Source organism: Tenrec ecaudatus, chromosome 1 (assembly GCF_050624435.1).
Source record: "Tenrec ecaudatus isolate mTenEca1 chromosome 1, mTenEca1.hap1, whole genome shotgun sequence".
In the NCBI taxonomy this organism is placed as follows: Eukaryota; Metazoa; Chordata; class Mammalia; order Afrosoricida; family Tenrecidae; genus Tenrec; species Tenrec ecaudatus.
Genome location: NC_134530.1, coordinates 143,195,366 through 143,208,564, shown reverse-complemented (window position 1 = coordinate 143,208,564; position 13,199 = coordinate 143,195,366). Strand labels below are relative to the sequence as shown.

Here is a 13,199-nt window from a genome sequence, read left to right as displayed (position 1 = left end):
TGCAGAGAGGGGAGGCTTTCTGCTCCTGTCAAGAATGACAGTGCTAGTCTGTCCTGTCGGGTTGCTTTGAGTTGGAATTGACTCGGTGGCAGTGAGTTTGATTGTTTTGGTTTTAATGTAACAAGATTTATTTAAAGAGCCAAACATGTCCAAAGGACTTATTAAGAAAAACAACCTTGCTCTGGGCGTCCCAGCCTCTGCCTTCCAAGCCCCTCTCATTTCCTTTCCTCAGAGGCAGCCATTTTAACCTTCGTAGCAGGTCTTCTTTGGCATTTATTTCCTTTATTTCTAAGTAGCATGCCCATAATCTTATTTTTAAAGATTATGATTGACTTCTCACAACAGAAGATGAAGATTTAACTCTTTAATGTCCCTTTCCAATGCCTACTATCTCCCACCCACCTTCCTGCTTGCCCCCCCTCTGATCTTTGGATGTAGTCATATCAGTGTTGACTAGGTCACTCACTACTCAGTGTTTACATCATGACTTACATTTTAATCATGTACAGTCATCCCTTAGTACCTGTTGAGGATTGGTTCCAGGACCCCTTTGGATTTGAATGCTCAAGCCCCTTATTAAAAAATGGGCAGTATTTGTATATAATCTGCATATCCTCTTGTGTAAATCATCTTGAGCTACTTGAATTAATAAGTAGCCTTGGTGGTGTAGTGGTTATGTGTTAGGTGCTGATGGCAAGGTCAGCAGTTTGAAAGACTAGGCTTCTTACTCCTTATAGTGTTATATTCCTCTTTTTTTTAATTTTTAGTTTTTATTGTATTGGGGGCTCTTACAGCCTCATCACAATCCATACACGTATCCATTATGTCAAACATCTGGACATATGTTGTCATCATCTTTTTCAAAACATTTCTTTCTACTTGAGTCTTTGGTATCAGTACCTCGTTTTTCCCCCTCCCTCTCCCATGTCCCCTTGATAATTTATAAATTATTCTTATTTTTCCTTCATGTCTTACACTGACCACTGTCTCCTTTTACCCACTTTTCTGTTGTCCGTCCCCCTAGGAGGGGGACCATACGTCGATTATTGTGATTGGTTCCCCCATACATCCCCCTTCCTCCAAGAGTTACACTCTTCTTTGTTTTGTTTGTTTTTTACGTCAATCTTTTTGTTTAATAAAACTTTCTACAGCTTTATAAAGCAATACTTTTTTTGGTTATTATTATTGTTTGAGTTACACTCTTAAAGCAACGAAGTCCCCGAGGAATTCTGCAAATAGACTGGGACTCGGGGGGCAGTGCTTGGCGCGGCATCAGACCCGATCGGAAAACATTCATGAGGGTCAGCACACAGACCTGGACCTATTCATAGGTTGTTTTTATCTTCTTCATATCTGTATAAGATAGTCAGGATAAACAATCCCAAGGAGAAACAACGGACCGACAGTTCCCGGGGGTCAGGGTAGAGGAGGAGGTGGGGGAAAGAGAGGGGACAAGGGAATAGGAAGAGATCTAAGATCGATGGTGAGGAGGGTATAGACTGCCTGGTGAGGGTCGAGAAACGTGCAATGTAGCCGAGAGGACGTACAGAGGGCTGAATGAAGGTTAAACTTGATAGTGGGACAGGAGGAAAGTAAAAGGAAGTAGAGGAATGAACTAGGAGGCAAAAGACATAGAGGTATAAACATAGGCATTATAGAGGTATAAACACAGGCATTTACATATGTAAATATATTACACATATGTAAATATATAACAATAGGGAAATAGGTCTATGTACATATATTTATAGGTTAAGTATTAAGGTAGCAGACAGACGTTGGGCCTCTACTCAAGTCCACCCTCAACACAAGAACACTTTGTTCTAAGAACCTGGCATTCTGTGATGCTCACCTTCCCATGATTGCTGAAGACAAAATGGGTGCCCAAAGCCAATGTAGTGAAGAAAGCTGATGGTGCCCAGCTATTACAAGATAAGCGTTTGGGATATTAAAGGCTTGAAGTTAAATAAGTGGCCATTTAACAGGGAAACAACAACGTTCACATGGAAGAAGCACACCAACCTGTGTGATCACGGTGACAGGATCAGGTATCAGGCATCAGAAGACCCAAGACAAACAACCATTTCTATGCAAACGAGGGGGATTGGAGTGGAGACCCAAAGCTCATCTGTAGACAATTGGACATCCGTCACAGAAGGGTCACAAGGAAGGGAGTGCCTGCCAGAGTGCAGTATAGCACTGATGAAACATACAACTTTTCTCTAGTTCTTTAATGCTTCCTGCCCCCCACTGTCATGACCTCAGTTCTACCTTACAAATCCGGCTAGATCAGAGCATGTACACTGGTACAGATAAGAGCTCTCGACACACGGAATCCAGGACAGATAAACCCTTCAGAACTAATAATGAGAGTAGCAATACTATCAGGATAGGGGAAGATGGAGGGAGAAAAGGGGAGCTGATTTCAATGATTGAAGTATAACCCCAGGAGGACGAACTGCAGAGACATGGGTGAAGGGAGACAGCGGATATGAAAATAAAAATAATTTATCAATTAAAAAAAGGTGGGGTGTCACAGCTTTGGAAATTCAGAGAGGCAGTTCTACCCTTCCTGTGGGGTCACTGTGAGTTTGCGTGGACTTGATGGCAGTGAGATTTTGGTTTAATTCTTTATAAAACAGTATATAATGGAAATGCTGAGTAAATAGCACTTTACTCTTAGCCTTTGAGGGATTACTTTGACCACTAATTGCTTTTTAGTCGTCTCCTCCCAAGGCCCCAGCCCCGTGGATACTCAGGGCCTGCTGTAAATGCTGCTCATCCCCTTACTGTTTTGTCTTGCCTATTTTCCCACTTAGTAGCTCTATTTATTTCACTTATTTTCTGCCTCCCTATCATTAATTTGACTCTCCACCGGCTATCCAAATTATTCTCAGCTCCTTTTCTCTCCTTTCAGAAACATCAGTTTCTGGGTCATCTCTTCTCTCGCAGTATTAGCCTCCCCTGTACTGGGTCATGCCCGTCCTGACATGTATAATAATTGTATAGAACTGGCCCTGCAAAAAAATTCCCTCTCTCGACCTCCTTTCTCTTCCGGCTCTCACTCCCATGTTCATGCTCCTCCTCTTGCCCTTACTGGAGCCTTGGTGGCCTCGTTGGCTGAATCTGGGTTCGGCTTTGGCTAGGGTTTTCTCCAAGGGAGAAAGGTGAGACTTTCTACTCCTACATAGAATTAAACCACAGGATCGTTCTGAGTCGGAATCAGCTACATGGCAATGAGTTTGTGTTTGAGTTTTCTTATCCAACTTTGTACAGTCTTCTCCTTAACCTGAAGTGGCCTCCTTGTTGTTAGCTCTTAGCTTTTTGACTCTCCTCAGTGGAATCTCACCATTATTTTCTCCCACCGAATCTCCTCTCTTCCGTTCATAAGCCATCACTCCTAGAAAGTTATGTATTGCATGTAGTATTTGCATCCTCCAGTAAATGTTAAGTTCCACAAAGGCAGCAGTAGATACAGTGCTATCATGGGGTATTAGAGCTGGACTGAAGAATTGAAAATGGATTTCTGTTGCTATCAGAATTGTGCATGTGTAAAACTAGCCTCGTTTTCCCTTCCAAGTCGGTTCTTCTGCCTGTCAGGGGAGCCAGCCCCTAACAAATCATCACAGGCCTGGCAGGCGCAATTGTACAGTGATAATATGTAAAGATTATAGTAAAGTCTTAGAGAATAAGAGAGAAGAGAGTGAAATAAAGGAGGCAGACACATTTCATGGTAGCGTGCTCCCCTCAGCCCTGCTTGGTAGTCCACGTGGAGATGTGGAAGATGGAAATGGTAGGGGAGAGAGTGACTGGGGGAGAGGGGCGAGGGCCGGGGAGAGAGGAACCAGGGACTAGGGGAGAGAGACAGATTTATTACTAACCAAGGCTTAGTATATCTTTTGGGGGCATGCAAGCCCCCTAAATACAGATAAAGACATATGTCACAGGAAGGGGTTATACTATAGGTAATACAGTAATAAGAGGGGGAGATCTAAGGGTATACACAATAGGAAGGGGAGGAATTGGGGGTACACATGTGACAAGATGGTTGGCTCCTGGATTCAGGAAGGCCACCTAACTTTGGATGTCACTGAGCAGGTTTGACCACTTTGGCTCTCCATGGAAACAATTACTATCCTTATCAGTAGGGAGTGAGCCCCACCTACAGCGGACCAGACGCCTTCAGGGAGAATATCTCTAAGCATATGAATTCCCACCAGGTGCTGGCAAACAGTCTGATGTTGGCACATCTTTTGGGGAGACAAAGATGAGGAGAGGTCTGTTGACAGCCCACATCTGCCCACCTTCCCTCCTTTTGGCAATGGTTCCCATAGTTCTCATTCAACCAGGCTGGAAATCTGGGACTCCTTTTTCACTTCCTTTTTGGTTTCCACCCACGTAGTTAATTGCTAAACCCATAGATTTTGTTTGTGTGTGTGTGTGAAACTTACACCCCCTGAAAGTTTTCTGTGTGTCCTCATTCAGGCCCCTTTTATCTCATTGTTTTATTGCCCCATCGTATCTTTTAGTTCTCCTTTCTGGTCTGTCCGTTAGTTTCACATTCCCTTAATCTGCCCAGGGTGTCCTTTGGATCAGAACATCCCCTTGCTTTCAAATCTGCAATGATGCCTCAGTGTCCACAAGAGGAGCAAGTTCAAAGTCTGCAGTGTGGGGTGCCAGGTACTCGATGGCTGGCCCTAACCTGCCTTTCATGTCAGGACTGTTAACTGGTTAAACCAAGTGACTCCAGCCAAACGGATTACCTGCCCTTAGACATTAGTTGTAAAAAACATTTGTTAGAGTTTTTCCTGAGCATAATTGCTGGTCTTTACCTGGCACTCCACCAGGGCTCCTCTGCCAGCAGCCCTCTTCTGACCTCTGTCAACATTTCAGGGAAATAACATTCTCTTACGCGCGCACACACTTTGTCTACAGCAGCGTTTCTCAACTTTGTTTTCATAGTTGCCCTCCCCAGAAGAAAAGTTAACTTCGTGTTTTCCTAATGAGATAAATCTAGTTCTAAGAAACAAGATTTGTTGCGTAGGATTGAACTTTGAAATGCTTACTATTGTTTTCTCTCCTGAGAGCCGTCGTTTTCCTGCCCACTTGAGGCACTTGTCACCCCACTGAGAGCACGTGCACGACAGTGTGGCTCCAGCCTTCAGACTCCGCTTCCTCGCGTCTGTTCATGCTGGCAGTGAATCACATGTTGCTTTGGGGACATTTTCTTCTTTTTTTAAAGTCATTTTATTGGGGGCTCTTACATCTCTTATAACAATTCATACATCCATCCATTGCGTCAAGCACATTTGTACATTCGTTGCCCTCATCATTCTCAAAACATTTGCTCTTCACCTAAGCCCCTGGCATCAGGCCTCTTTTCCCCCTCTCCCTCCCCATTCTCCCCTCCGTCATGAGCCCTTGATAATTTATAAATTATTATTTTGTCATATCTTGCCCTGTCTGACGTCTCCCTTTACCCACTTTTCTGTTGTCTGTCCCCCAGGGAGGAGCTCATATGTAGATCCTTGTAATCGGTTCCCCCTTTCTACCCCACCCTTCCGGTATCACCACTCTCACCACTGGTCCTGAAGGGCTCATCCATCTTGGATTTCTGGTATGGGAGTGTTTTTAGACACTTTACCAGCAGTGAAACAATTAGACTAGCAAAGATGTTTTTCTGGTGTGGTTCACCTGCTATAGTACAGTCACACAATTTAGGAGGGTGTTTCTCCAAACCCCTCCCCGCAAAGGGCTTTCTCCCCAGAGGCTTTCCTCTGAAGAAGCACGTGCGTATCGCCGTTAGTTTGCGTTTTCTCATAACTGGAACCATATTGAGAGGCGACATTAAATTACTCCTGTATGCATGATTCAGCGATTGTAATTAGCGGTGTTTCATCTTACCTACTGATGTTTCCACATTGAAACCTACATCCCTCCTGCCACAGGCAGCGCAGTGGCGTCGGTAGCCGTAGACCCCAGTGGCCGTCTCCTAGCCACAGGCCAAGAAGACTCTAGCTGCATGCTGTATGACATACGAGGAGGAAGAATGGTGCAGAGTTATCATCCTCACTCCAGTGACGTTCGCTCTGTTCGGTTCTCTCCTGGAGCTCACTACCTGCTAACGGGGTCTTATGATATGAAGATAAAGGTGACAGACCTGCAAGGTAATTTAGATCAACCTCCCACCTGTTTCCAGTCCCTTGCTTGCTATTTGGAATCCTGCTTCTTGTTAATCTAGTACAATTGACTTTGACATTTTGTAATTTTAATTTTATAATATTGATTACACAGATTATTTATTGCCCAGTTTATATAGGATGTTGATAATCTGGGTTATGGCAAATATAAAGAGTAAATAATCTTATTTTTTGTTAAATGTTCTTAAAATATTTTAAAAATCCACATTTGTTAACAGTGAGTCATTTTATTATGTTATTATTATATGTTATTTATTATGATAACAGATGCTAAAATATATTTATGCACTTTCTTGCTTTTACTTCAAGCAACTCATTAATGTGCAATCTGTGTCATTGTTTTGAATATCTAGTTTTATTTTTAAACATTCATCAAGCAAATACTTAAGTTGTACCAAGTAGGAACAGCAGAGAGAGGAACCGGACTGATACCCCCTCCTTGGTGGAGCCTACACTTAGGGAATTGTGAGGTTCCGGCTACTGGCGAGTACTCTAAAGAGGGCCTAGGTAGCTGAGCTCCTGGGGAGGTGATACTGGGAAGGCAATTTTAGAGAGGATGGAGAGTTAGGGCAGGTGCCTCTGGGAAGTGCCATCCGAAGAGAGACCTGAATGGTGAGAACGAGCAAGCCATGCCAGGATCCTAGGTGAAGAGCCTGGCAAAGAGAGAGATGCTGCGGCAGGAAGGCACTCGGCATGCTCATGACAGTGCCGGAAGCCAGTGCGGCTGGAACTTAGTGACTCGGGGAAGAGAGGTGGGGAAGAACAAACAGAGATTGGCTCTGGAATGGGAAGCCTTTGGAGGAGTCTAAGCAGAGGAGTGACAGGGAGGGTCTGGGTTATTGTTTAAAACGGCCCTCTTGAGTTGTGCAGCAAGAATGAAGCATAATGGAGCCATATAGAAGTGTCAGTGAAGGATCTGTTAGAATGGCCCAGCAAGAGAAGATGGCGTGGACTAGAATGCTAGAGGTGGAGGTGGTGACGTGATTGAAATTGAGATCTAGTTCCATTTATGAGGGGAAAAGAAACCAAAGATGATCCTAGTTTTGGCATAAGCTTCTAGAACAGTGGTTCTCAACCATCGTGATGCTGTGACCTTTTAATACAGTTCCTCATGTTGTGGTGCCCCCCAACCATAAAATGATTTTCACTCCTACTTCATAACTGTCATTTTGCTACTGTTATGAATGGGGTGACCCCTGTGAAAGGGTCATTCGGCCCCCAAAGGGGTCGTGACCCACAGGTTGAGAGCCCCTGTTCTAGAAGATGGTACCATTAATTGAGGTGAGAGAGACGGTGGTGGAGGAGCAGGTTTAGGCAAGAAAATCAACTTTGGACACGTGACATTGAAGATGACTAGCAGATCCTCAGGGGATCTGGTGCTGCAGTCATTGAGCACTTGGCTGCCCACCAGTCAGTCACTCAAGATCTGCTCCCATCGAAACTAGAGCCCAGGACACCCCAGAGGGCAGGCTCTGAGTCAAAATCAACAGCCACAGAACAATACCATTAGGTAACGAAATGAGATATGAAATAACATTTGGATACTAGTCTGAGCTCTACCTCCCCAAGACTGGGAATTGTAAGCACGCCAATGACCATGTGAGGTAGAAAGGGAACAGAGGAAATCTGAGGGCTGACTCCTGGGAACCACCAAGCTTGCTGACTAAAATCAGCGAGAGAAGGAAAGCCAACAAAGGAGATAGAGATGTTGTCGTCGTTGTTAGGTGCCGGTGACTTGGTCTGGCACTTTGACAGAGACCGAGTGGCACTGCAGTAACGAGAAGCCAAGATGAGCAAGACTTTGGGGACAGGGAGTGGGCAGCTGTGTCACACGTTGCTGTGTTTCTGCCACCAAACACTGGTAACGCAGCTAGGTATCCAGTAATTGATCCCTGTTCAGACTTCCCTGTTTATTAATGCAGTGTAGGATATCTCACGTTGTAATGTCATGAAGGACCAGGAGTCTGTAAAATCTATACATGTACTTACTGTGTACAATAATCAACATCTCTTCTCGTTTTTAATCTAGGCGACCTCACTAAGCAGCTTCCTATCATGGTGGTCGGGGAGCACAAGGACAAAGTGATTCAGTGTAGATGGCACACCCAGGATCTGTCCTTCCTGTCATCTTCTGCAGACAGAACTGTCACCCTCTGGACTTACAATGGCTAGAGGACACCCAAGTCAGTCTGTGCAGTGAAAGCACACACACTGAAGACTACTGAGATGGGAAAGGCAGGTTTGCAGACCGTAGACTGACCAGGAAGTGGCTCAGCACGAGGAAGCCCCTCGTGAGCAGGTGCCCCGTTGCTAGGTGTTGGGTGGTGGTGGTCTGCAGTGCTTCTGTGTGAGCGTGTGACCAGCTGTGTGTTGTCTTGTTGCCAAAGTCTGCGGAAGAGCTCTCCCGTTTTCAGCGTGCACGCCATGCCATGGTGAATGACGCGCTTACGGTTTAGTATTAAATGCATTCCTTTGTCTTTGCCTAATGACAGTTTTGTATACACACTGAAATGGGTCTATACTCTAAGTATATTATCGTATGTAACGCAGCCAAGTTCTACACAGATAAACTAGGTGTTCAGAAATTTACTTTCACTCCCCACAGTCCCATGCTATTGTATCACTTGTCAGCTAGAGGTGAGGATTTTTACAGTTATATGGTTGTTTTCACTGAGGATCATTAAGGAGTTTCAGGATGGAGAGAAAACTGCTTCAGAGTTGTTGTTTTTTTAATTAGGCCAGAGCTATGACTATTATTTGATGACATTATTTTGTTTCATGCTAAAAGGCACCTGTTTGCTTTTGAGCCTTGTCAGTTTCCATTTCTTGGCTCCACCAAGCTAAATGGCCCTGTGGAAGCAGAGGGCAGCAGTTCGTGGTGCAGTACTGGGTGGCACGATGAATTTACTGGCTGGCATTTATCCTCCTTAAAAGAAATGAAAAATTTTTGCCATAAACCGGAGCATGACTTGAAATGCTATTCTGCATGATAATTTGAAATGGGAAATTAAAATTTTGCACTCCAAAAACTTACTTGAGTTTTTGCCCTTGTACTGTTTTATGTAATGCAGAGTAATGATTTATTGCTACAGCATTGTAGATCCTAACATTTATGTATTTTTATTTTCATACGGTACAGTAATTTTACTTTAAATTATTAAATAGCCTATTTTATTTATTTTAAATGCATTTGAGTTGGTTCTAATTATTGAACTGTCTGTACACTGTATGTAGCCAGCGTTTTTAATCTATTGTATACACGTGGAAAGGGGATTAGAAGTGTAACTGTGCTATTATTTCAATAAAGACCTCTTGACACCTAAACTGGCCTGTTTCTCAGTGTATAGCGTTGCTGATGCATGGAGCCACACGCACAGCAGATGACTTGAAAGAACAGATACCCAGTTACAGTCTGGATACACCAATTCATCTGTCATCCGGGCACACGCTTTCTGTGCGTCTCTTGCCATCAACCCTTGAGGGTCCTCGGAACTCTGTGGCCTTCCTTGACATCTGCCTTCCCCGAGGGGGCTCTGTCCTTTCTCCTCTTTTTATAACTCAAGAATGACATGCTTGAGGACTGATCCTACTCCACTCTGACTCACTAACACAACAGAGGCAAAATCCTAACTGCAAACAGGATCATACACATGGGTACAGGGGTCACACTCACTGTCTCTGGCTATTAATGTAGGGTGATATTTTTCAAATTTACCTGGAGGTAATACGGCCCAGTACACCTCATGTGCAATTTGTTTCTTTTCAACTTCTTCCAGGACCTTACTTATTACTTATTACTTGACGAATCCATAACACTTTCTACTTAATCATGTAAGATTTATAGAAAAACTGTATCCAGCTGCATCATGAAAATGGATTAATACACAACACTTATGTTGAATTCAGTGGTTTAGAGAGAAATGAAATCCAGTTTGCTTGTGGGAGGTTGATAGTCACCTAGTTTCCCTACATCTCAAGTATAAAAAAGGGACCTCCGCTAAAAGTAATTTCTTTTTATTCTCAACTTCACATTTCAGTTATCAGCAGACCATTAATGCTTAGTTTAAAAGTAGGAGAAAGGGCAATTGCTTGATGCAGACCAGCTCAACTTAGGGTAAAAAAGTTAATAAATAATGTATTCTACCTTCATAACTGTCAGAAAACTTTTATGGTCCGCCAGGCTATGGGGTATGCAATTAATTGGTTTTACTGTAGTATATTAGATAATAAACACTAGAAATTGTCCAGTTTACTTCAATAAATATCTATATTGTCTAATAAATGTCTTCCTCATGCTTTCCACACTACCTTCTGCATGTGTTAGTCACCTTGGAGTGGATTGGCTGGGCGACCCCTTCTATGCAAAAGGACCTTTTGGCTAAGGTCCTCTGGGTGGGTGGGAACCACCGACCTTTGAGCCAATAATTAAGTTCTGAACTGTTTGTGCCACCCAGGGATTCCCCTTCTGAGTGTAGCAATGTTGAATTAATTTTTTTTGGAAGTAATCTTTTATTCTCAATGCTCAGATTTCTGCCCATTGATAATTTGGATTCCATCACAGGATCATCTAGCCCTAACTTGTGATCTAGTTCTAATGAGTTGAGAACCCTCCACTCTTTTCCTGAATTGTCATCCCCAATTTTTATCTTTTTTAAAAAAACATTTTATTAGGGGCTCATACAACTCTTATCACAATCCATACATATACATACATCAATTGTATAAAACACATCTGTACATTCTTTGCCCTAATTTTTTTTAATGTTGAATTAATTTAAAATGAAAATATGCACATTATGATAGTAAAAATATACACAAGTCAGCATTTGCCAACTGAATGCTTTTTCAGGTGTACAATTCAATGAGATCACTTACATTAACCAGCTTGTGTAATCATCACCCACCCATGACCATTGTAAATTTCCCATCCCCATACACACTGCTTCCCAAACAATGGCTCTCCCTTTCTCGCTCCTGCCCCTGGTAACCATTAATGCGCTTTGATCTTCCATTGGCACATTCTTGTTTCAGATCTGTGAGCGCATATTTGTCTCCGTGACTGACTGGCCTCACTCAACATCACGCTTTCCGTGTTCACTCATGCTGTACTTGTCAGGACTTCGTTTCTCTTTTTGTGAATCGACTCTTGCAGGTGTGGGTAAAGTCACAGGAGGAATGAAATGCTCACTCTGGAACCCTTTGCAGTGGGGTTGTGGGAGGTGGGGGAGGCTAGATTGTAGAGGGACACTGCAGAGGTTAACTTTTGGCAGATTCAGATGTCTGCTTCCAATTTTATTTTTCCTAACATTCATGTTTTAAAAACAATTACATTAAACAACATGTGCAACACTTAAATGTACTGAATTATTTGCCAGATACGAATGCTTAAAAAGGTTGTTAGCGAGCGTCCATGCTAGTTACTTTACCCCGGACAAGTTTGCTGCTTTCCTCCTCTGCAGATTCACAATTCCAGCCCCAAATTGAAAACCCAAAATGGTTGACCTCACCCAAGCAGCCGAGAACGAAGTATTCATGGCCTTTGCCTCCTAGTCTTTCGAAAATGATGCTATGAGGACTACAACTGCATTCTAGAGGAACAAAAAAGGTTTTAGCAAACCCAGAATCCTGTGCACAATTTGGCAAAGGGGAAAATGCTGAGAAGTATCTTCAGACAGATGACAAAGTGGAATGACTCTGAAAATATTGTGCCCTTCCCTGGCATGGGCCCCCTCTGTTCCTTGGGTGACCCAGATCTGTCTACAGCACTCCTGCATGTCAGTGTCACACTCTTGGCTGTAGCACAGATCTGCTACACAAGTGCATATTGAACGCCCCTTCCCCAGCCAGTCACAGGTTTGGCTTTTTAAAATATTGGATATGGGGTTATAGTTTGTTTCTTTTTTTATTTAATCATTTTATTGGGGGCTCATATAACTATTATCACAATCCATACATACATCTATTGTATCCAGCACCTTTGTACATTTGTTGCCATCATCATTCTCAAAACATTTGCTTTCTATTTGAGCCCTTGGTATCAGCTCCTTTTTTCTCTCTCCGTGCCCACTCCCCCCTCACTCATGAACCCTTAGTAATTTATAAATTATTATTTTGTCATATCTTACACTGTCTGACACCTCCCTTCACCCACTTTTCTGCTGTCCATCCCCACAGGGAGGTCACAGCAGATCCTTGTAATGAGTTCCCCCTTTCCAACCCACCTTCCCTCCACCCTCCCGGTATCACCACTCACCACTGGTCCTGAAGGGATCATCCGCCCTGGATTCCCTGTTTCCAGTTCCTATCGGCACCAGTGTACATCCTCTGGTCTAGCTGGATTTGTAAGGTAGAATTGGGATCATGATAGTGGGGGAAGGAAGCATTTAGGAACTAAAGGAAAGTTGTATTTTTCATTGTTGCTACACTGCACCCTGACTGGCTCATCATCTCCCAGCAACCCTTCTGTAAGGGGATGTCCAGTTGCCTACAGATGGGTCTTGGGTCTGGGGTTACATTTTCAATGGCGTTATGGATTGCTGAAAAGTAGATTGTATTTGTAAGGAGACTCATATGACAACGTCTCGTTTGTTTTTGTTAAGAGTTCTGTGCTTCCAACTTATAATGAATACTTTCTTTTTAAGAATTGTGCAAAACACATTTTTAATATTAACATCAACAATGTTTATTTTGATTCTTATAATTTGTAACTTATATGCAACATTTCATATTAACCTATAGAAAGAATGAGTAATGTGTGCTAAAATCTGTATTTCTTAATTGTTGAACTGAGCAAGTGAAATAAAAGTATTTAAATACTTCAAAAAATTGTTGTGTTAACTTTTGTGTACACATCTGAGTAAGACATTGTCATCTCTGACGTTTCCTGAGTGCAAGACCAGCTGTTAAAGACGCAACTCTGCCCTATGCAATCTGTGTCCCACCCTTCCACCCAAATATAAAACTTGTTACCATTCCATATACTCAAAATGTGAGGTTTCT

At 43.0% G+C, this 13,199-nt stretch overlaps 1 protein-coding gene and 1 pseudogene across 4 annotated transcripts in view; both read left to right on the top strand.

Moving 5' to 3' along the window:
- Positions 1 to 9,952, top strand: part of WDR47 (WD repeat domain 47) — a 69,401-nt gene extending 59,449 nt beyond the window's left edge. For 3 of the 4 annotated variants that reach the window (XM_075558984.1, XM_075558981.1, XM_075558976.1), the window contains 2 exons: positions 5,949 to 6,167; positions 8,230 to 9,950. In XM_075558984.1, coding sequence (XP_075415099.1) covers positions 5,949 to 6,167; positions 8,230 to 8,372 — 362 coding nt within the window. In that variant the 3' untranslated portion in view covers positions 8,373 to 9,950. Of the gene's footprint in view, positions 1 to 5,948; positions 6,168 to 8,229 lie in introns of all 4 variants that reach the window. The other variant, XM_075558990.1, reaches the window with a different exon arrangement.
- A 1,093-nt stretch (positions 9,953 to 11,045) lies between these two features.
- LOC142436963 (microsomal glutathione S-transferase 1 pseudogene) lies at positions 11,046 to 12,798 on the top strand (annotated as a pseudogene).
- Positions 12,799 to 13,199: the final 401 nt, after the last annotated feature.